The sequence below is a fragment of the Lytechinus variegatus genome, chromosome 14, assembly GCF_018143015.1.
Source record: "Lytechinus variegatus isolate NC3 chromosome 14, Lvar_3.0, whole genome shotgun sequence".
Lineage (NCBI taxonomy): Eukaryota > Metazoa > Echinodermata > Echinoidea > Temnopleuroida > Toxopneustidae > Lytechinus > Lytechinus variegatus.
This window is the reverse complement of record NC_054753.1, coordinates 23,906,548-23,931,784: the sequence shown is the minus strand read 5'-3', so window position 1 is coordinate 23,931,784 and position 25,237 is coordinate 23,906,548. Positions and strand designations below refer to the sequence as shown.

Sequence of the window (25,237 nt, the reverse complement as noted above, 5' to 3'; positions counted from 1 at the left end):
CATGGAAAATACATTTTAATATTACAGTGAGTGTATAAATATTGATAAAATAATGTTAGAAAATAGTTTAGGCCCTGATTTTGTTTGAGAAATTAAAAAAAGTGAAATTCTAGCTAACTTTTTGAATCACTAACTGTACTTTCTAAGCCTATTTTTTGTACATATAGAGGTGCATATCTCCATTTTCTCAATATGCAGGATGTTTTCAATAGCAAAGCTTTGCTGTTGGGGGCATTGGCGCTGACTAAGAAATGTGTCAATATTTTCGCGTGTTGTTAAATTCGCGGCCGATCGGCAATTCGCGAAATCCGCGAAAATAAAACCCCCGCGAAAATAACAGCTCCTACAGTACATTAAAAGGATTTAAAATAAATTTATTATGGCTATGAACTGTGTCCAATCAATGTTGGGATTTAAGATTAATCCATAAAGATTTAAATGCTAATAAATTTGGATTTGAATAAATCTTCATGATTTACATTTAAATCTTTAAGGTTTGATTTTAAATCATAATTTCGACTGGTCACTATTCACAGCCGTAATGGATTTATTTTTAAATCCCTGTTTTTTAGAGTGTATGCACATATCTACCTTGAATTTGTTGTCATAAAATGTTTATCCTTGAGTGAGAGTAATTTGTGTCATATTTACAGCAAAATAGGTGAATTTCCTGAAATCTTTCTTTTAATATGTTAATCTCCTTTAATCCCTTCACCTTTGAAAATAAGTTATTTTCTGGAATAACAAGTAGGGAATTCACCATCACATTCTTGGAGAGTTGCCCAGTAAGTTGAGTGAAAATATTGAAATATTCATGAAACGTAGCCAAAAACTGGGAGAATTTATAGACAATAGTGTTCCAGTTTCCTTGTTCAGTTCAGCCTCGGTAATTAACAAGCGAGGATTTATATTGCTAAACCTACCACTTTGCTTCATAATTCAATTGACTGTGACACAAGTATATGGAGAAAGCGAGAGAGTACTGCAAATTTGGCACAGGTTAGAGCGATTGTTCTAATTGTGTTTTAATGTAAGTGATATACCAATTATATTATCACGGCTAATTAAGGTATTGATACCTACATATTATTGCATCATTTGTTTTATACTTCTGACTTATTCAGAGGTTTTGTTATAAGGCAACTTGTCAGAAATCTTTGCTGTGTCTTTTAGCAGGAATCCCACTGTGAGGATGCTATGGCCCGTAGTCTGAAGTTGGTTTAAATTTAAACTCTGCTTTAAAGTTGTAGTTTAACTATGGATAGCCAATTGCGACATAAATCTCAAACAGTAGAGGTTCAATGTATCAGCCAGTTTGACTCTCAAATCATTCTTAACAAACCGTCTTGGAAAGATGAATGTTATAATTGTCTTCACCAAGGAAGAATTCAGAAAGAGCACAGTAAACATTAGAAATATGCAATGTAAACAAATATTTGACATTTTTTGGCTTCCCATAATTTTAGCACAAAGTTAGGCCATGGTCTAAGCTATACCCGGCTTCAGGATACGGTCCTATGTGTCTATGTTCATTGCAGCTCTCCTGCAGTCCCCTTTGTTTGGTCTATAGTGACAATGATGCTGCTTGTAGGATTCCTGAGGGGAAAGACACAGCTCTGAATCTTGACCAGGTGCCCAAGAGCACATCTGAAAGTTGACTTCTACAGGCTTTAAAATTAACACTTAAACTTCATTGAAATACACATTTGAACTTGCATATCCAAATTAATTAATTTCCAAGTGTTTATCTCCTCCTCTTCCTTTGCGTAACCGCCTTGTGGTTTGTTGATGATAATAGTTACTTGTTAATCAATATCTTTGGAGCAGATATTCTGCTCTAGTTACTTGTCATTTAGGCAAATTTTATTTTTTTAATCACTATCCACTCATGTTTTTCCCTGAATTCTCTTCCCTTGCAGAGAGGTCTTAGAGGAGACTTTGAGTAAGAAGGGTTTGACGCTAGATGACATCGAAATCTACATCAACAATACCAACTCCAACCCCCTTCCCAAGAACGACAAGGGACTGAGGGTACCCACGGAACCCCTTGGGGGTCTAGAAGTCTTTATCAAACGTAAGATTGTAGTAGAAGTAGTAAAAGGAAAGTTAATATCAAGGGTTTATGATGGAACTTATATCTCCCTTTTGTGGTCTAGAAGTCTTTATCAAATGTAACATTGTAGTAGAAGTAGTAAAAGGAAAGTTAATATCAAGGGCCTATTATGGAACTTAGAGTACCCCTTTGTGCTCTAGAAGTCTTTATCAAACGTAAGATTGTAGTAGAAGTAGTAAGAAGTTGGTAATAGCAGGGATGTAAGGGAACTTATAGAACCCCTTTATGGTTTAGAAGTCTTTATCAAATGTAAGATTTAGTAGAAGTAGTGAAAGATTGTTAATAACAAGGGACTATTATAGAACTTATAGCATCCTTTTGTGGTCTAGAAATCTTTATCAAACTTAAGATTGTAGTAGAAGTAGTGAAAGGAAAGTTAATAACAAGGGTCTATTATGGATCTCATGTACCCCTTTGTGGTCTAGAAGTCTTTCAAACCAAACATTGTAGTAGAAGTAGTGAAAGGAAAATTAATATCGAGGGTTTATTATGGAACTTATAGCTCCCTTTCTGTGGTCTAAAAGTCTTTATCAAATGTAAGATTGTAGTAGAAGTAGTAAAAAGAAAGTTAATAACAAAGATTCATTATGGAACTTATAGAACCCCTTTGTTATCTAGAAGTCTTTATCAAACGTAAGATTGTATTAGTAGAAGTGGTAAGATATGATGTAGCCTCTGAAGAAAATTGATGATATAAAGAGGAAGCAAAGTTTTTTATTTGGTTCCAATGTGTTGATAAACTTGCTATTTGACAGGAATCGTACATGGTCAACCCTGAAGCCATTCAGTTATATGCCAATCAACTTCACTTTGCCATCTTTTAAATGTCTGTTTTGTTTAATGTATATCATCAAAGCAGAGTAGGACTCACATTTTATAAACAGAATGATTTTTTGCAAGTAAATTTTGAAGGGCTTTCTTATGTTATCTTATCTTAAATAAAAATCTAATTTCATTTTGGGGTTTCTTTTTGCGGAGGGGGTTGGGAAATGTGGTGTGAAAATATTCAGTGCTTAAAATTTTTAAGTCACACTTTACTGACACATTGAATATTGCCATCTTGATTTCCTAGTGGGATGGATGGTACCAAGTTGCTCCCATGATGCAACATTTTCCATGTTTGAGCTTACATACGCACCTGCTAGTATTTTCTTTTTTTTTTCAAAAATGTCAGGAGGTGCATTATAGACTTTAAAAATGAAAAATGTTGCATTATGGTCTACTTCTTGGCACTCCCTTTTCAAGTTGACCTCAAGAGGTTGCATTTCAAGGCATTGTTGTCGTGCCGCTCTGGAAATGACATTATTCTTATCTTTTCATGGTTTTCTAGCTGCCAAAGAGAAGACGGGGCTGGAAACTTGTCCGGTGAGTGTTCACTTTTAATTTCATCATAAATTTGTATTTTCAGCATTAAAGCTTGAACCTGAAAATGAATAAGCTTTCTCTTAAAGAAAAAGCCAATTGGAATAAATTATTTCATATGAATGTCAATTTGTCCCTTCCCCTTTTAAGTCACTGACAAGAACTATTATTGCTGGATGAAATGTTGTATTATCCACATAAATGTTGGCTCAGTGTAATAGAGGAACTGCCTCATGAATGAAGAGTAGTGGGTTCAATCCTTGTCCGAGTTGTACAATAGATTTTAATATATGACCTTCTGCCTTTTAGCTAGGTACTCAGCATTTAGATTGGAAAAGGGTAATAATAACGTATAATTACATAATAACACATCAGTGAGTTATTGTTTTGAACTTTGAAAGGTCTTGAGGCCTATTGTTAATCCCACCACTTTCTGTTATTTACTCTATTTATAATGCACCCTTTCGTATTCATGTTTGAATGTGTTTTTTATGCTATTGTACCTGTATTTTTATCAGATTGTGGAAAATAAATCTAAATCTAAACTTCTTATCTCATGTTGCAGGTGCCATCGACGAAGAAGAAGAAGGATCTGTCGGCTTTCCTCGGAGTCAAGGACGAAGTCAGTACAAAGGTGGGACCCCGCGATCGGCGAATGTCCGTACCCGCAATAGTCTCGGTAGGGTAAAATTTCCTTTGGCCCTTTACTCGATCCCCCCGGCCTCCTCATGCTTCATGCCTCATCCTCCTCATCCTCCTCCTCCTCCTGCTGCAAGTTGCTGGCCTGGTTCTTGTTTGGCATGTCGGCTTGATTTTCAGCAAGAAAGAAAAAGAGCAAGTTTGCCTGGCGTTTGGATGGGAATGACTTCACGGTGCACACACACACACTTTCAGTTTGTCATGCGACTCCTTTACATTTCACTCGCAGTGGTGTTTGTCCGCAAAATCTGTCAAAAGATCAAAATCAAGCCTTCACTCTTGTGCATAATTAAAATGTTCATTAGCTATTTTTGTATTGAAATTCTATGTGCATCTGAGTACTGTGTGTCCCGTCACACAAAATGAATCTTCATGTCATTGTTCTTTGTTACAAAAGGAACAAGGAACAACTTGTACAGAAAAGACAAACAGTTTGTTGGTAAAATAAATCCAAAGCAAAAAAACAAAAACAAAAAACTGTTTAATATTTTATTTTTGCAGTCCAGTAAAGGTCAAAGTTGCAAAATGTCACTTTCTGCAAACGACAGGATGAATTTCGTTTTGATTTTTTAACATCAGTAACAAAACTATTCCATAACCTATGCAATGAAATGTAATTGGGTCTTTATAGTAAGGATATGTCACTTGCTGGGCGCTATAAGGTTGTTAAGTCAGTGGTGAGTAATTAACACCTTATGACTCTCTCAGCGATGGATATCTTTATTTCTATTGCACTGCACTTTTTAGCATGCCTATTTTATTGATTTATTTTCTTTTTATTGTTTTCTTATTCATAATTTAGATTTTTTCGTCTGTTCTTTATTATTATTTTATCGACTAGTTTTACTATAAAGTTGCATCATAGACAATTGTACCTTTTCACCATTAAAGGCATGACGGGACAATGGAGATCATTTGGTTTGAAATGGAACTGGAATTATGGTTTACCTTTCTTGTTAAAAAGCCTCAAACCTCTATCCCTTCCAACTTGACACTCATTTCAATAGTGGGATGAAAAAAAAACTCTCTGAGTTTCTCCCCGCATAGTATTCATCTCATGAAACTAAACTTTCAATATTTTCCATGAGAATGCCGCTTGATACCATACGCTCGGCTTTCCCGGGTCAAAGGTGATTTCCCCCAAAAAAACACACTTATACGACAGTGTGTAAGTCACTCCACGATAGAGTGATAGCAGCAGCGTTTTCCGTGTAAGATGTAAACAAACATCTTCCGATGCATTGTCTGCGATTCGGATTGAACGACTGTGGCAAGGTGTTATGTTTACTTTTCATTTCTTTGCAAACTTTGCGATAGTAGGTAAGTGGGCCATATGGGTAAGTTGTAGAAATTGGGGGCATGAGGTCGTAATACTCATATTTGTGGGAATGAGATGGATTATTAACATGCATGATACCGACTGGATCACGGTTCACTTTCACATGAAACACAAAAAGTGAGGAATTATAGTTGTAAGATTAACATTGTTTGATATGTACTGAAAACTATTTTGAGAGTTAACACGCATGCATTTACCTCTAATCTAAACTTGTACAACTGTATAAAAATCAAACCTGACACAAGATATTCTATAGAAGATTTGATAAAGATACACCATCATCCTCAACATAACAAACATTACTCCATGATACACATGTGAAATCTAATCATCTCTATCCTGTTTGAAATCACAATATTACTTCAGAAAATATTTCAATGAATACCATGCTTAAAACTGATTCTTGTTCCCAGTATAGTACAGAGTACATGTGCAGTTGTACGTGTATGATATTATTACCATTGTCAGCCCTAGTTTGTCTTATAAAGATGTTTCCTACTTCACTGTAACCATAATGTGACCATGATAATTGAATTGTGGTTTAGTACAACTTTGAACATTTGTATTTGTTCTCATTTACTGTTTTTGTCACTTGGATGCGCTACCCACAAATTTGATTTTGTGTTTCTCGCAAAATTACACGTACTGTAATTTTCCCCTCATTAACTATATAAGCAAATTATTCTCCGTAAATATCTGATTATTTGAATTATATTTCACTGATTAATTTCCACATGAAAGTGGTTTGGTTTACTTAAAAAGACACAAGTGAAACATGAATCCTCCCAACAAAAAGAAGACTTGGATGTATGGCAAAGAATTAGGGCTCATCTTTGATTTCTAATTGCATCACCTGATAGTTCAAATATTCACTTGAATACCAATATCACAGTTTCATGCAATATTTTCTTCTGCAAAGTAAATGAGGTAATTTAAAATATTTTCAGTATTGATGAAAGTTATTTCTTGAAAATGAAAAACAATCAAATAAAAGAACAACAATACGCATCCCTTATGCCACTTTGTAGCATTGTACATTTCATAAATATGGAACACATTTTTATGGTAATGTAAAAAAGAGATGTGTTACTTTTCTTCCCATTTTCCACAGTTGGAATAATTAAAAATGATATAGAACATTGTGCAGATTTTTAATCAATTTGGGGTTGGGTTAGGAGGGAGAATTACAACAAAGAGGGGGGGGGAGGGACGATTTAGAGGAGTTAGAGAAGAGAAGGGCAAGTATTCAATGGAATTTATGTCTTTATAGGTGATTGCTATTTGCTTCTCCCCCCCCCCCAAAAAAAAGTAAATAAACAGAAAAATAAAAGTAAAAATATGAGTACATGGGAAATGATACCGCCAATAAAAACGAAAGTCATCCCCATAATCTTTGACACCATTGTTTAGATTTAAATCTACCAGACTCGGGGTATTGAATTTATCAATAGAATAATATGTGGCTAGACCGTACATCATCTGTTGCTAGGCAACATGACTCAACATCATTAGATCAATGCTTTATGTGCGCGATGACACATTTCTGCGTCACGTTTGAAACGTTTCTGTCATTCTTCCATTTGTCTTGCTCGGTTGGACCTCACTGTGTATTTTGCTTCAGTCTGTAAATGTTCTTTTTAGTTGCCAGTCTATGTTGATGAATCACAATTATGTGCTTTTGCACCATTTAAGTCCTCTTTGTTGCTTAATATATTGTTTGCATGTAATGTAGGTTCAAAGCCACGTTGCAACCCAATAATTTTGCTTTGATAGTGTAGTAATAGTCTTTTATGTTGCTGTAGTTTCACTTTTTGACGTAAATATATGTTACTATGATCATTTTTGTTTGTTTCAATCATAAGTCAATTTTTCAAAAAGGCATTCTTTTACTTTTTCTCAGTTCAATGATAGTATTCTAAGAATTCTATTGATTTGAAAATTAAGAGCAGCTATTTTTACTTTTCCTTGCAATATAAGTGACACCTGCAAATTCAATGGAAGTAAAACTATGCCTTTGTTTTCTTAAGATTAACAGTGTGGAGTCATCATTTGAAATTTCAAATGTGAATAGCAAAATATCTGTTATATAAAAAGATATATAAATTCAAATTTGATTTTATGATTTTAAAATTATTGAGATTTACCAAATGAAATAGCATATTGCATATGCAACTTTTTTTATTCTTAAACTGTTCTGCATGAAATTAGAATTTATTATTTGCAATGTAGAAAATCAAAGCTCTTTTTTTCTATGTCCTTTGCAATTGAGCACCCGCTAAATGTTTCCCTTTCTATGTCGACATTCCATTGATTTTCATGTCTGTAATTCCATTTGTTAATGTGTAATTTGAGATTACATTAGATGATGAAAAGAACATCAGTTAGGTTTTGAAGTCTGTATTTCTTGCGTTTGAATCTTACCTCAATGTTATTCCCCTTTTCTTAATTGTTCCCCTTTTGTAATTATTTGATCTGTACAAGAACTTTATAGACATGCTCCAAATTTCTTAGTAATTGTTTGGGTGCATTGCTTTATGTATGTAGGGTTGTATTAATTAGTAAATTACCCATGAATTTATCAAACAAAATATTTCTCACCCTTGATTATAAGAAAAATGGTTTGCTATTTTTTTCCATTTTTGTTTCCTGTATTGAGCTTGTATGATTTTGATCTGTATGTAAATTTCTTGTTCCCAATTATCATATTATGTTCCAAGTAAATTGATAAGTATAGTTGGAAACATATCCTCTGATGTAATGTTCACACAGAGATCATCCCTCAAAAATGTGTTGTTCCCCTTTTCTGAATGGATTCTTCCTCATTCCTTCCTTACATGTTTGTGGTCACCTATCAGTCCATTTTATTTATAGGGGTGCTCTGAATTTTAAAATAATATATACCTAAGTCCTCGCATCAACATAGTCCATATGATTTAGAAAATTAATAGAGACACATAGACAGAGGATCGCACAGCATTTTAAACTGATAGGCCCACCACATTCACTTTGTTTCATCTCAAGATTTGTATAAAAATATCACTTAAACACGTTTAAACTCTGTTTTGAATAGAAATCTGATCATTAGGGGTTACATTATGATGATATAGGCCTGTTTAGAAAGTTACATACTCAAGTTCATTTATGTCATATCACTGAAATCACCACTAAAAGACACATTTCATCATTCTCTTAATTGATTTTTGATGAATTATAAATTCATTTGCAATAGAGTTTTACCAGTTTTGCACTTACATTGTTATTCACATTATGTAGATGTAGGAAGAGTATAAAATGATCACACACACACACACAACAAAATTAGACTGTAGAGGGCGACATTTGTGTTACCACCACAAAGGTAAACTCGTGGGGAAATTGTTATGAACAAGCAAGGGTAACATAAATATGAACATTTTAAAATGTCACAAATAGATGGCAAAGCATAAATGTTTTAATATTCTTTTTAGATAGAGTGATATCAGGATAAGGAAACGTGAGATGTTAGAGTAGGTCATGAGATGGATATAGGGAAGTAAGGAAATGATCATGAAAGATCGGTTTAAACCGCAATTAGGCGTATTCATACCCAAGGGAACGTATCCAGGTCTTGCGTGAATTTGATAATGTTTAGCTGAATGTTTTTCTGACATTTGTATGTACAGGTGTATGTAGTTCAGTTTGGTGAGGGGCAGGGGGGGGGTGAGATGGTGGGAGGGGGTAGGGAGCTATATAGGGAGAAGGTGGTGGTAGTAACTTTAGTCTTCATTGTTTCATATTGTTCAGGATTCATCACAAAACATGTTATGTTATAGCGAGGTTTTTTACCTGACTGCTAAGAAAGCACGAATGCCTGTGAGCAAGCAAAACATCACATCTAGGAGATTGAAGCTTCTAAAAGATTCCACTTTACCATTTCAAAATATCAACAATTTTAAAATCAGGACAATTCCATAAACAATATATTCATCCATCCGAACCCCTATATGTGGGACCTTAATGAAACTTTCTGTCTCTGATTTCTTGTTTGTTTGACAGTCTGTAATGTACTAAAAGGACCATGACTTGATCAGTTTTTAAAGAAAAGTACTTAAGAAAAGGGGATTGGACTTGGACGGACAAAAATGTTGATCATTTTATGGAATTGTCCATCAACAGTTTGTTAATATTGCAGTAGTTCCTTCGTTTATACATTTCTCCTTGGTTATTTGATAAATATCTTACATTTTTGTGGAGGGTTTGCAATTGAATTAACCTGCATTAGTGAAGGGATGTGAAATCAGTCTGTCAACTTTTGAACATCACAGGAAAAATGATTATCATTCTTAGAATAATATCAAAACCAGTCAATACCAGAAATACATCTACATTTATGTCTTCATCTATATCACATGGTACATTTCATTGGACATAGAGGTTCCATCTGACCTATGTCATCATCAAATCATAGATTGTTATGAAAACAAAACTTTTGTAGTAAAAAAGGGGATACTAAATTGCATGCAATGAAGTGTAGAAACAATAAGATTTGTAAAAAAAAGGAAAGGAGAATAAAAGAAGGTAGTAAGGTTACATATAAGAATAATTTTTTGAACTTAGATTAAAAATGATGAATTTCATACACTTGAAATTTTAATCTAATATTAAATGTATTTAATGCACTAATAAAAGACTTAATAAGATATGGATTTGGAAGGAAAATATTTTAACTTTGAAGCTTTGAGTTAAAGTGATAAACTTCATTTGCATTATGCACTGAAAATTTTAATCCGATAATGACTACATTAGGAAAAGAATTAATGATATATAGATTGATAAGGAAAATATATAGGTATTAATCAGTGAATTTTCTTCTGATACCTCTCCTCATGCAAGCTTTCCAATACTAATTTGTCTTTTTTTCCCTTTCTGCTCCCATTTTTAAATGATATGTGTATGTATAGGCACAGATGGATCCTAAATTAATAAAACTCCAGAATGAACTGGACCACTATCTAGTACAGGGCCTACCAGGCTTCCCTCCGCTTCTGTCCCTTCAGTACCAGAGGAACGAGAATGAAGACCCTCAAATCCTGTACATGGTAAGTTGATTTCTTTCATTTCATTTAGGCCCGTATTCTCAAAAGAGGTTTCAATTGTACCATGGTACAAGACCATGGACTATTCATCACGTACCAATACAATTGAATGAGCACTTTCGGCAAAGTGCGCTTAAAACAAAGCATGTTAATGAAATAAATATGCATAGTCCATGGTTTTGTACCATGGTACAAATTGAAACCTCTTTTGAGAATACGGACCTTAATGTTTAGAAACAGACAACACAGATTGGTGTTGGTTCAGTTGGTAGAGCATCCGTCTCGCAACTGGACGGTCGGGAGTTCAAGCCCCGTCCTCTTCAGACCAAGAAAGACGTTTTAAGTTAGGAGTTGCTGCTACGTTAAGCGTTCAACGATTTAAGGGATAGAGCATGTTTCCATGTATGTTTTTGTGCTTCTCTACACACCATGCAACACAAAAAGTGGAATAAGGAAAGTCTAGTATTTCAACCCCAAGCACAAGCTTGTTATACATGTAGGTCAGGGGCGGGCCCAGGATTTTCCAAAAGGCAGGGTTCCCAGCCCATCAGGGAAATCAGGGAAAATTATTTTACTTTTTAAAAGCCGGGGAATCTAAAAGCGGGGGCGTTTTTTGTGATTTATGTCAGGAAAATATGACGAGCAAAAACTAAAATATTTGTTATGGCTCTCAAAAGGGGGCGGGGGCATGGGCCGGATTTGCCACTACCTGGATTCGCCATTGTTAAACACAAAATTCATTAAAGACTGCGTGTTATTATCATTGCGTAATTAACCGATCGTCCACTTTTTGTTCTTGATTTGGAGGAAATGGTTCCCCCTCCCTGTTTTACACTCAGCGTAGACTAAAACTATGTGATGGTATTTTATTTGCAGGAAAGTTCGTGGAAAGACTTGATCGATATCGACATCAGGAATTCAATGAGCAAGAAAGCCAAAGAACTCCAAGAAGGTATCTGGGAACTCCTAGCGACGGAGGCAAAATATATCAAACAGATCAGGGTTATCATAGATGTAAGTATGTTGTCATGGTGATGATGATGATGATGGTGAAACTGATGATGATGATGTTGGTGGTGGTTTTAATGATGGTGATGCTGACGATGATGATGCTGGCAATGATGGTGGTAATTTTGAAAAGGAGATGATGATGATGATGGTGGTGGTGGTGACAACAACGGCAGTGCCGATAATTTTAATGATGCTGATCTTAATGATGGTGATAAAGCTTTAAGTTTCATTGGTGATGATAATGATGTTGATTCTGCTGCTGCTAATAACTATTATCTTGATGGTGGGGGCGTTGATGGTGGAGATGGTGTAGAACAACGTTAAAAATATACTTCTTGCATGTATGTGTAAAATATTATGTGGTAATGAATGTGTTCGAGTAGAAACTCATTGGAAGCTAGGCAGGATTTGTGTTTATAGCGATGTTTCATGGAGCACATGATGCTATCCATTTAACAACTCTGTAACCATAGCAACCATGATGATCCTGGATTTTCTGTGATCATGGAGAAAAAAAGAGTGGACAAGTTTACATGTAGTAGGATGATATTTGATTTATGATAGGTTTCATGCTACCGTCATATTACTTTATTACTAATGATAATATAGCATAGTCTAATTGTTCATGTTTCTTTTGAGGACAAGTTTTATGTATTCCTTTTTGTTATTATTAATTCACGAACTACAATTTTTTATCTTGTTCCTTTATTTGTCTTTACAGTTATACATGTGCTGTCTACTGAATCTTCAAACAGAGGCAATATTAAATGAGGTAGGTCAGTGATCTTTTCATTGGAATGATGGTACAATAGAAAAACAATAATATGTATAATTTTCCTAGAAGAATCTGATCAGTTCCTAGATTTTCCTGCCAGCAATGAGTCTAAAGATTTCCTGCTATTGATTAGAAACATTTTTCTTCAATGTTTATCTACATAAGGCTTTCAATAGGAGATAGAGCTATTGGTTATCTCTTCCTGATTAAAAAAATACAAACTTATGTTGCAATGGCTTTCTGTACAGTTTGATAGTAACTGAATGAAGAATCAATCAGTTGTGGTCTAGTGGTTAGGACTCTCATGTTTCAATCCAAGGGATGTGGGTTTGATACTTCTGCAAGAAATTTACCCACATTGGGCTGCACTCTACCCAGGTGAGGTAAATAAGTACCTGGTAGTGGTAGGAAGAAATTCTTCTATTGGTTGAGCGCATATATAGGCAGTGCAGCTAAAGCTAGGATGATAATATCAACGCTTTGTGTCCTCAGGAAAAAATGCAATTTGTGAATCCAGCTATAATTATTATCACCATCATATCTTATTTCTTCATATGTTTATGTATATTGAGGTGATTTCGTTTGGTATAAAAGTTGATCACTTTGTAAATCTGAATTTATTCACCCCTTGCAGATTGAGACAGAGAAAATCTTCAGCAATATCACAGTGCTAGAGCTGGCTCACACAAAGTTCTGGAAAGAGAATCTTCTGAAGATTGTTGAGAAAGCAAGGAACAGCGGTAAACCGATGGATCCCCATGACATCGCCACAGCTTTTGAAGATGTAAGAATTAGAATGAAGGCTAGAAAACTTTTAAATTTATTTCTTTTCATTTTATTTATTTTCCACAAATCAGTCCAATACAAACCTACAACTCATTCTGGAATAGTATGAATGATTAGGTGCAGATGTGAAAATAAAATTCAGATGTAAATAGTATCTATTGTATGATTTCATCAACAAATTTTGTGTGGGGAGGGAGGGGGGGGGGGCCTCTAATGAACAAGCATTTGTACAGCAAGACGCATAGGGTATATTGATGAAGTATTTTATTGTTATTCCTTCAGTTTCTCAAAATGATTCACCAAATGTTCAGAAGCTCTTCAATCAAGATGAAAAAATTATCTTTCACTTTTGTTAGTTTTATTCTTTGTGTGGATCTTCTACTTTCACTAAACACTGGTATGTTACAGTTATTTCCCCCCCAAAAAAAAAAAAAATACTAGTGATATGCTGCTCCATGAAAATAGATACAGCTATCAGTACTCAGTAAGTAAGAAAGCTGGTTTGAAGAAAAGAAAGATTAATTTGCAAAAATGATTCTGATTATTTTCCATGCTGGTTATTGATATACCTCTCCTTGTCATTTTCCTTGTTTCCTTTTATTCAGTTCACCGATCAGTTCACAGCGTACTTCAAGTTCTGTGCTGAGGAGGACAGTTGTGTGCATTATGTCAGGGAAAAGAGACAGGAGAACAATATACTCAGGGCATTCTTTGAGGTAGGAAGCCAACGATCAGTCATTAGGAAGTGCTATTGACTGGGTGATGGTAGAAAATATTGACTGCTTTAAGTGTAGTTGAGTTGTTGGGGTCATGGGGATTCCATGGTCTGGTATAACCCCATCAAGGTACTTGTATCGTGGGGTTGTTCCAGGCTGTGTGGTGCTCAAGAGCCAACAGAAACAATGATGACGGTGGTGGTGATGGTGGTGGTGATGATGATGGTGATGATGATGATGATGATGGTGATGGTGATGATGATGATGATGATGATGGTGATTGTGATGGTGATTGTGATGGTGATGGTGATGGTGATGATGATGATGATGATGACAGTGATGATGATAATGGTGATGATGAAAATGACAATGACAATGATTATTATGACAATGATGTTGCATATGATAATGTTGGTTAACCGTTTAAAAAAAGATAAAAGTCATAGTTATTATTATTATTTATTTCGGCAATGAAAATAGAAAGAAATTGGTACAGTGTATACACATAATAAACATAACAGAGTATAGATTGAGCACCCACTGGACTGCCAGGGTCAAATAAAGTTAACTGAATTACTGTAGTCAATAAAGACCATTTGACCCTATCCAGTGGGTGCTTACATAAAACAGAAGCGGATAAAAGAGTGGGTATGAACAAAGATGTTTAAGATCAATTATAATAGAATAAAATAACATAGGTCTACTTAATAACACTTCATCTTAACTTAGAATATCGAAATTAGCTGTTTAAATAAATAGATAATGAACTCATGCAAGGGTAAATAATATGGTCATTCATTAGGCATAAAATTTTTCCTTAGTTCATTTGTCCATGAAATAAGTGAGTTTACAACCACCCCAGAGCGCAAACTTGCCGGCAATTCATCCCAGTAACGGGGAAAAGAATTGATGGCTGAAAGATGAAGTCGATTTGTTCGCGCTCGGAGGTGGTTGAACTTCACGACCTCCAAGTGCCTACTGTTAATGACAATGGAACATCTAACTGCATCACAAAGTACAATACCATACAAAGCCTTGACAACATAAATTAGTAATGAAAATTTCCTCCTTGATTCCAATGTTTGCCAGTTGAGTTTCAGTAATCTGTCATGATAGGACATTTCTTGCCTTCTTTGTTTAAGTATTATGCGGGTGGCTCGTCTCTGAACATTTTCGACCTTTTGGGATAGATATTTCGTATGCAAGTGCCAAGCTGGTTGACCGTACTCAAGAATCGGAAGAACAATTGTTTTGAACAATGAGAATATGGAAGATGCAGTCAAGGACTTAGAGACTGACAATACAAAACCGAGCATACGATTTGCTTTCTTAACAATGTGTTCAACGTGGGTATTCCATTGTAACTTATTATTAAGCATTATTCCTAGATACTTGTATTGCTCAACTGATTCTAGAACAATATTGTCATAAGTATAGAAAGGTACTCCAGGGTTCTTTGCCCATGTTATCCGTAGAACTTTAGATTTGGATGAATTAATGCGCATTCTATTGTTCATACACCATGAATGAATATTATCGATATCGTTTTGCAACTGATAACTATCAGAGGGTGTAAATATTGGTCTGTATAATAACGTATCGTCAGCAAAAAGTGCACATGGTGATATGGTTTGGGAGAGAAGGTCATTTATAAACAAGTTAAAGAGACACGGCCCTAAAACACTGCCTTGCGGTACACCAGAAGTTATGGGCAACCAGCAAGAGGTGGAACCCCTATAAATTACTCTTTGTTCCCTACCATGAAGGAAGGAAAAAATCCAATTCCAGACACTTCCAGTAATGAAGAATCGTGAAGAGAGCTTTTTCATCAACACGTCATGTGGCATTATATCGAAAGCTTTTGCGAAGTCGAAAAAGATAACGTCAAGTTTTGGTGTGGGAGAGGTATCAAGCAAATTCAACCATTTGTTTGTAATATTCATTAACTGAGTCACACAAGAGCAGCCTTTCACAAAACCATGTTGGTTAGGGTTAAGTAGACAATAGTCATTGATATGTGTTTGAATACGATTTGTTACGATACGTTCCAGTACTTTACATACAACCGAAGTTAGGGCAATAGGTCTGTAGTTTTGTACCAGAGCCTTATCCCCGGATTTGAACACAGGGGATATATTGGCACGTTTCCAAGACATAGGCAATCTACCATGAGAGAGCGAGAGGTGAAATATCTTACATAATACAGGTGTAATGGTAGTAGAACCCAATTTCAACATCATTGGAGTGATTTTGTCTGGACCTGGAGATTTTTCCTTCTTCAACACATTGCCCCAGTACATTCTAGGTGCACAACCGAAAGCCACTAAACACATCTCTATCCATCCTCTCTTTTTATCTCTCTCCATCAGTGGTGTGAGGGGCACAACATCACCAGGCAAATGAGGCTACGGGGTCTAGGTGATCTCCTGATCTACCCCATGCAGAGAGTCACCAAGTATCACCTGATGATAGACAGGGTCCAGAAGAACTGTGAGGATGAGGTAGCAAAGGCTGCCCTCAAGAAAACGGTAAGTTCACATACCTGTATAAAGACCTCCTCACAGAGTTTAGACATATAGGCCCGTATTGTGAAGTCGGGTTTAACTTAGACCATGGCCTAACTCTGTGCTGAAATTATGGGAAGCCAAATGTTTCAAAATTTTGTTTACAGTGAATTTTCTCATGTTTACAGCGCTATTTACTAATTCTTTAATGGTGAGGACAACTGTCATACTTATTCTTCCCAGGCAACGATAACTCCCGTAGAAACTCGGCAGAGCAGCATTTTGCTGGTAAACGGAAAGCTCCTATATCACCAATTACCTATAGAAAACATTTTATGTCTAGGTTATTCAGTCATAGTGGCTGATGACAGATATTACTCTTGGGCCTTGTTATCTAAATGGAGACAATGACAGAGTGGGGATTCAAACTGACAACTTGCGATTATGAGTCCAATGCTCTAACCACTAGACCACACGACCCTTGTTTAATGGTCTATCTTTTGTTGATTTTTGTTTATTCAGTTTGATAACATTGTGGAGTTCGTGACCCACATCAACCATGAGATCAAGAAAGAGCAGGAGCGGAAGAAGATGGAGAAGGTAGCGGGAATTCTGGATGGCTTCGAAGCCTCCAACACCCCGACTGGTTGCGATGAACTGAGCAGGGTGAGTGGAGGAGCCTTTCTGGCATTGTTGGCCTGTGTAAGCCTGTTCACGGGTGTAAACTGAGCTCGAGCAGAAAAAGGTCATTTGAGATAAACCATGAAGGTGGCTTTCAAATTCACTGACATAGGCATTCATGATCTGATGATTTTTCATGTATTCCTTTCAAAATATTCATTTTATCACATCCAAGCTGAAGAGTAATAAATAGAGCCTTCATAATCACTGGTATTTGACAGTAGCCTAAACAATAGTCAAATGTGCCAGACAATAAAACAGATTTCTCAACTTTATCCCTGATTTACTATTCTAGTCACCTGGTCTATACAATGCCTTTTGTTCTTAGAATTTGAATACTCTACTTGTTAAGCTTCCGCAACATCTACATTTGAAAACGATAGTGCTTATCCTAATGAAAAATCACACAGGTCATTTGAGAAAAGTTGATCATGAGCTAACCGTGAACTGGCTCATTCGTAGGTTTATTAAACACAGGGCCATTGTTTCAGATTTTAGACATGGCATATTTTCTTCCTGCAAGAAATTTATCCAAAGTGTGCTACTTTTATCCCCAGTGAAGTAAATGGATACCAGTGCTCATGTAAGTGCCATTCCATGTGCACAATTTAGTATTGTTACCAACAATTTGTGCATGTTTTGTATCTTGCCTTTTTTTACCATTTATCACAAAGCCAGTTCTAACACCCAAACTTTTGCATGCCAATAGCTGTCTTCTTACATCAGGGATGTGGTAGTTACCATGGTAAAACAATTAACAGAAATTTGAGCCATTTCAAATGTTGGTTATAGAATTTACTTTGGCCAAATGAAACTGCATACTTTCCCCAAAAAATGATGTGAAACTAACCTTAATAAAATATTAGATTTAATAAACAGACCTTATTTCAAGGAAAAAACCTCAGCCTGATAAATTTTAGGAAAAGTCTTGGGTGTATTTACAGTTACGCTCAAAAGTTAGAGAACCCCACCAGAAAAGGGCACACCTTCATGCTGAGTGTTGAATGTAGACAGCGATTATACAATGTTTGGTGAGCCAAGAGAAACAAACTTTATTGACCGCAATATTTTATCACCTGACTTCACGATTAAATATCGAAAACATGGCACAACTTGCCAAACACTTCAAATATGTTCATTTTCTGATTAGATTCACTAACTTTTGAGCATCACTGTATATACTTTGGATATTAAGTAAATTTTAAGAATGTAGTTACATAAAATTATAAATTTAATAGTGCATTATTTACTATTTTGAAAAAAAGAAAGGGCTATCAAATGGTGTGACAGTATAAGTTGCATACACTCTCTGTTCACTTTTGCAGTGGGTTTCAGTTTATTCCTATGCTTCTTATTCCTTCCATTTCATTCTACGCTTCAGTTAGTGGAGGCCCATTCGATGTTTGATGTGCGGAAACCTATGCCTTACGCAAGCCAGATTCATCCAAGATGGCTTCTTTTAGAAGGTTCTCTCAAGCTTCAAGAAAAGTCAGGCAGAGTAAGAAAATCATTTTAATGCAATCCACTCTATCCAAGAAAATCCCTATTAGTATGAATATAGTGGCCAAATGAGCTAACATTTTTTAGGAAGCCAGAATGGCGAATCGGTTAAAATTTATCTAAAAAGTTGTGAGTGAGCGAGCAAAAAGTTTTGTCATTTCTTATTACATAATACAATTTTGTGATAGATTTTGATGTGATATTCAGAATATAATATATTTCACCCTTCTCTCTTTCCTTTTCATTCCATTTCTCTTATTTTTTCTTGGTCGTGGATGTTTTTTTTTGGGGGGGTGAGGGAGGGGGACAAGAACCCCAATCCCTCCCCCATCTGTAAGTCACTGAATGGATTCCTAAATGCCTTTCTTCATCTTCTATTCCATTCAGTCGACACTTTATGCATTCCTCTTCACCGATGCCTTAGTGCTCGCGAAGCAAATTAAGACAGGAGAGAAATACAGGGTCGTCAGGTCACCGATGAGGGTTGACCAGCTCGAGGTCATTGAACTCAAAGATGGAAGTAAGTCTTGGTCGCATTAGTCCCATTAGTCTTGGTCCCAATAGTCATGAGGATCCAATCTACCCTTACTATGAAAATCTATCAATGTCTTTTAAATCTCACCTAAAATTTATTTCAACTTTACCCTCTGGGCATCAGCTTCAGAAACGAGAGAACATTCTTTGAACATTCTTGATCTATTAAAAGAAAAGGATGCATGCATGCTTAATTTTTCTTTATTCAGAGTAATATTTGTGTTCTACAAATTGTAGCTAGGTTTTTACCATCTGAATATCAGGGAGCTATATATTTCTCATCTGAATCACAGTGTCTTTTGATTTTGGGAAATCAGCCTTACTAAGTATGAATAAGATAGAGTGTAGCATTAAGGGATAGAAGATTCCACATCATATACTAGGTCGTGAAATTTAAACATTCCTATTGATGAAAACCATGTCATTGTTTTCTTAGTTATGTTCATAAAATAAACTTGAATAAAAATTGAAAATACTTTTTACATACTCTGTGTATTTTCTTAATTTACTATATTGTATTTATGTTACGACGTTGTGAACATTCCATGGATAGATGAATGAATACCATATAAATATATTCTTTTTCCTTTCAGCTGGTTTTGCCGTCTTGTGTGTGGATGACTACAATTGTGCAATGACTGGCTTTGTGGCATGGCCAGAAAAGGAAAAGACGGTAGCCGTATGGATGGAAAAGATTAGCCAGGCAAAGGTAACATTCTTGCCAAAGTAATTCAACAATGCTAATAATAGTGGCATATTTACCCAGGGTAGCCACTTCAGTTCCGAAAACTGTTCTCCCAGCGGGCCCTGCTATTATTACCCCGCTTTAGGACGCTCGAGCATTCGAGGAATTTCTTCCTACCGGGTAGCCATTCACCTCACCTGGGTCGAGTGCAGCACAATGTGGATTAATTTCTTGCTGAAGGAAATTACGCCATGGCTGGGATTCGAACCCACGACCCTCTGTTTCAAAGTCCGATGACTAATCCACTGGGCCACAACGCTCCACAGTCATTCAATGTTCAAACAAATCAACAGAAAATCTTCTTCTGTATTCATGATATTTTGCCTTATCCATTCCTACATTGTTGCCACCACGTTTCCGTTTTGTATCTGTAGTTGTAGTACATTTTTCACACCATTTTCTATTTGTTGATTATCTCTCATGTACATGTATGTAGGGAATAACTCTTGAAAGGTCTTTAGGTCGAATTCCAATCCCATCTCTCTCAAGTTCAATTTCAAGTTCAAGTTTATTTATACAAAACCAGAAAAATAACATCATTATCAAAATAGATATACATACAACGTAAATGAGTACATAAACATTGATGTAGTTTGTACTGTTGTACTCTTGATTGTATTTTTTCTTTGATTTGAATGTTTTTAAAACTACTGTGTAGTGCTGTATTTATTATTAGATGTTAATTATAAATTTTATTTTAATTGCATAATATAAACCTGAATTGTTCTCTTTCATTGATTGTTCTATTTCAGGATCTCTATAACAAATGCTGCAGTATAGACGATGATGTCGAGTACTTCGATGAAATCCCGACAGACGATCCTCAGACGCCCATCGTGGCATTGATGGAGGACCACCATTTACATCCTCAGAGTGGGTTTAGTTACAGTAGCTCACCGATGACCAGTCCGCATCAGTCTCCGCAGATGGAGCGCTCCAATCGCTGGAGTTCTAACAGTCCTTCCAGTCATGGTTCCAGTAGCAGCCTTCAGAGAATGGCAGAGGAGGAAGAGTTTGCTGTCCAAAACGGTGACAAGAAACCGATCATGAACGGCACTGGTGTCCAGGAAAACAATAGCAATAATCAGAGCATCGGGCAACCGGATGCCCTTACCCCAAAAGTGGCACCTAAGACGTTGCCCAGACCCAACCTCAAACCCCCACTGACTAAACACACCGCTTACCGGGAAACGGACTTCCCAACTGACAGTTCACTCTTAAGTAGTATCGTGCCTGAGATACCTTCGGAAGAAAACAAATCCGGTTTGATCACGGTGATGCGCCGTCTGTCCACAGGGTCCCCGCCCGAGGAAATGCCGCCAAAGTCGCCTTCGATGTCGCCGAAGGGGCGTATCATGTCTTTCGAAAGTTCCGATGAGGACGACGAAGGAGAGAGACCGGGACAGACGACGGATATCTACTTTGAGCCTCCTAAAAGCAAAAAGGACGCATCGCCTAAACGGCAAAAGGGAACAGTTATATCAGCAACGTCTGCCGTGAACAAGCACCACAGACCCAGTATGCCGAACATCCACGTCCTGGAGAAAAAGGAAAATAAGTCAAATGGAGAAGGCACGCTGAAAAAGAAAAAGATATGGGAAAAGATGCAGTCGAGTAAAATCAAAGTAACTTCCGTTTGATTTTTAATATTTTATTGTAAATTTCTTTATTAAGAATTTTATTGCCTCTTACTTGTATAAAGAAGTATTTCCTGGACACATTTTTTCCTAAATCATAATGAAATTTCCAGTTTTTCTCATTTTTATATGAATATGAATTTGAATTCACAGAAAGGAAGTTTACATAAATAGTTGAAATCGCCAAACTTATGAATCTGCAATCTTAAAAAAAAATCAAACCAAGAATGTTTTTTTCTTGTATTACAATGGACTCCAGAGAATTTTCTTTAAGGGATCCCTCTGTTGGAAGTAACTAATTGCAAAGAAAAAGATTAGAAATGTTAAAGATAAATTATTTAAAATGATAGCACCCTCACTACACTATTGTTATCGAATGGTAGGGCAGAACATTCATTTGAATAATAAGAATAGCAGTTTTATGAAATGGAAATTATTTTCCAAACATTGAGAATTTGTACAAATTAGTTACAGTGTATTTTGAATACAAAGAATGATAAATTGCTGCAAATAATTTCATCTGCTTTTCCATAAGACACATTTGAAAATTCCAGCAAACCATGCATTTTCTTAAGTTATCATTAACTGATAAGCTGTCACAGCGACTCTTTACAACATCAATTATTTTCTATTATTTTTTATAATCACGATCATTCCATATTTAATGACACCAGGGTGGACTGAATATTAAATACTAGATTTCTTAGTCAATTTTTATTTGAATCCTTTTTGCTGAAAACATTTATGAACCTAAGTAATATCTGAATTCTTAATCAGTAGTTGCATCAACTTTTATGGAGATGTTTTACAAATATACTACCTCTCTCATAATCATAGTATGTTGACCTTTGTTGATTTAAAATGTAGATTTGAAAGTTACCTCTCCATTTTCATTATAGTATTTGACTTACTGCCAAAATATCCCTAAAAAATGTTTGCCTAAAATATCTTTAAGATGTAACCCGAGTTTACATCAAATTTAAACAAAATAATAGTGATAAGCACAGGATTTATAATGTGCCCACCTGTCTAATAAACTAATATGAGATGCAGAGGGGGCAAAAAAATTAAAGGAAAAAGGAATTAGAATATTGGATTGTCAAATAAGGATTTATGATTCATTTTGTTGCAGTTTGGATGGTTCCAGAGCAAAGACAGAATTTTGGGATTCAAATTATTCATGGTAGTCTGCATCTCAGAAATTAAAAAAAGGAACAATTTCGGCATGATTTGTATGAGGTATAATGTATAAAAGCATAGATAAAATTTTTGGACGTATTGTAAATGCAGTTTTGGCAGAAACTAGGATAATACTTACCTTTTCAACTTCAATTGGTAGTTACAAATTCTTAGCAAGAGATTATTCATGAAATAATTGTTTAAATGTCATTGTTACTAACCCATGAATGTTTTTGTAAACTTTTTTTGTCACAATTCCTAACACGAGTTCTCTCTTTTTTGTCTCCCTTTTTTTTGTTGTTGCTGTGTGCATGAACAGCTATGATAGTCTACTACCTCCAGACCCGACAGTAGCATGATGTCCGTCAGCGGCCTCACACCTAGTCTCATCGCTTTGCTTTGCATGCTTGGTCTCACACACACACTCACCAAACCCCGATTATTCAGTTTGGTTTAATATATTATTTTTGTCATTCCATCTAGTCAACCTACTTGTACTGTAAATGCAGTAGCGTCGGGACATTATTCTGATCAGATAAGGCTTAGGAGGGGAAAGCGTTGGGTGTTAACAAAGGCTCAACCTCCTGGATCTTTAACTGAATATAGTGTTCCGACATCACTGTTTGAAGTATATCTTGATTTCTGGGTGCATCAGAATATCTCTGCAAACGCAAAAAAAGAAAGAAAGATGAATAATAATAGAATAAAAGCAAAGAATATATATTTATTTGGTGTCATTCATGGTTTAATTCTACAATCGATTCTTTCCCATGTATAGCAGTATAAAATAACTTGGACCTGGGTCCCGTAACACAAAGGTTAGCGATGAATCGTACGCTTGATTTTCATGATTGATTGTACATTGTCAATGCAATCAACCGTAGAAAAAATGTTCTACGATCATTGCTAAGCAGGCCCCAAAACTGACTAGAAATGCATTTTCACTGTCAGTTTGGTGTCAAACTTTTTGCATTCGTATTATTTTGATAACGTGCATATCTCAACTGCAGCATCAAAATAAACACATGGGACCATGTATCCCTCAGTTTTGCAAACTATGCCTTTTCATCAGTTTCACATGTAATTAACCTGATGTCGGTCACTTTTGCCAGCATCTTCATTGATTTTATTTGATTAAGGAAGTGCTTACCAGAAGTCAAGATTTTATTTTAGTATGTTTGTGACAGGAATTCAAGCCTTCCATTCAATCATGTTTCAAATTGTTTTTTTTTTGCATGATTTTGAAGCTGTGTCTTGTTCCATTCAGTATACGGTGCGGTCAAACGTGTTAAAGACCTGTCTAATTGATCGAGATGCACAGCTTGGGAACCTTTTCATAAAACTTGTGATAATCACAGATTTGCAATAACAGTTGAAGGCTACTGAAATGATTCAATTTGAATGGCTGAGAGTAAACTTGCGATAGAAATTGTGCATTTTTTATGATAACAAGTCTTTATGAAATAACAATATTAATACACATGATTTATATACCGTCTTTTCCATTTTGATTAAATGCTCAAGGCGCTAGAAGAGAGCAAAACATAAAAGTAAAGAGAACTAAGAGAAGTACAAAAAAGGGTCCTTTGTCTTTACAGACAAGTGGTCTCAATGCACAAGTGGCCTATGTATATGATCTTTGTATACAGGGATCTTTCTGTGAAGTTGGCCATTAGGTACGTGGCCTATTTTGTAAAGACTTTTTATAATAATGATTGCACAATTTTCATAACAAGCTTATGATCAGCTAATCGCATTGAATGAAATCGGCAGCTTTAAACTCTTTTTGCTGTTTTGTTATTGTTACAAGTTTTTATGAAACGGCATGTTTTGGCTGCACCAATGTAATAAAGACCACAGAGGTAATCGTTGTTTAGTTTTAGAGAAATATGCTACTTTAGAAAGTTTGAGTGGTAAACTTCCTAACAAAACTTGTCTGTTTATCGTAAATAACAATAACAACATGTTGTTGTGAAAGTTACTGTCGTAAATTGCCAGTAGAAATGCGCCCCAAAAAGAGGGAGTAAGAAAAGTCAACACATTTTGCTCAATATTTGTGCTTATAAAATGTGCATCATTGCAACTGTAGCTCCAGCCCTGTGATACAGATATATTAGTGAATATTTACATATATTTGAATTTAAGGAATGAATCTGATCAGATTTCATTTTTAATATATAAATTAGACAAATACTCTTGTTCATTTGAAATTATTCATTTATTTTGAAAATCCCAAAATCTTACTTTCGAGTCGCACCTCTCTGCAACTCCCCCCCCTCCAGAAAAAAAATATAAATAAATGTTTCTTCTATTGTTGATTGAATAATCATACAAAAATGTTTTTATATGAATGAAAAGATATGGGTTTGACACGGAGCTTAGCAAATAGTTATCAATGCAATTAGTCATTTAACTCAATCATTAGTTGCTCAGCTATGTGTAACGAGTTCAGGGGGGTGTTTCACAAAGATTTAAGTATGACTTAAGTCGCACTTAAATGCCGACGCGTACATGATATGCAACGCGCGATCTTATTGATAGATACGCAGTAGTGCGCGTCCTCTTAACACGATCTGACCAA

General features: G+C 35.7%; 1 protein-coding gene across 1 annotated transcript; it reads left to right on the top strand.

Moving 5' to 3' along the window:
- Window positions 1-1,948: 1,948 nt before the first annotated feature.
- On the top strand, window positions 1,949-24,925 carry LOC121427557 (pleckstrin homology domain-containing family G member 5-like). Its single transcript, XM_041624007.1, has 15 exons — window positions 1,949-2,074; window positions 3,444-3,478; window positions 4,041-4,109; window positions 10,454-10,591; window positions 11,465-11,602; window positions 12,321-12,371; window positions 13,009-13,158; window positions 13,766-13,876; window positions 16,246-16,404; window positions 16,903-17,046; window positions 18,443-18,559; window positions 18,949-19,081; window positions 19,689-19,804; window positions 20,593-21,465; window positions 22,976-24,925. Exons 4-15 carry the CDS (start codon window positions 10,460-10,462, stop codon window positions 22,979-22,981), a joined length of 2,130 nt encoding a protein of 709 aa, XP_041479941.1. The 5' UTR covers window positions 1,949-2,074; window positions 3,444-3,478; window positions 4,041-4,109; window positions 10,454-10,459; the 3' UTR covers window positions 22,982-24,925.
- Window positions 24,926-25,237: the final 312 nt, after the last annotated feature.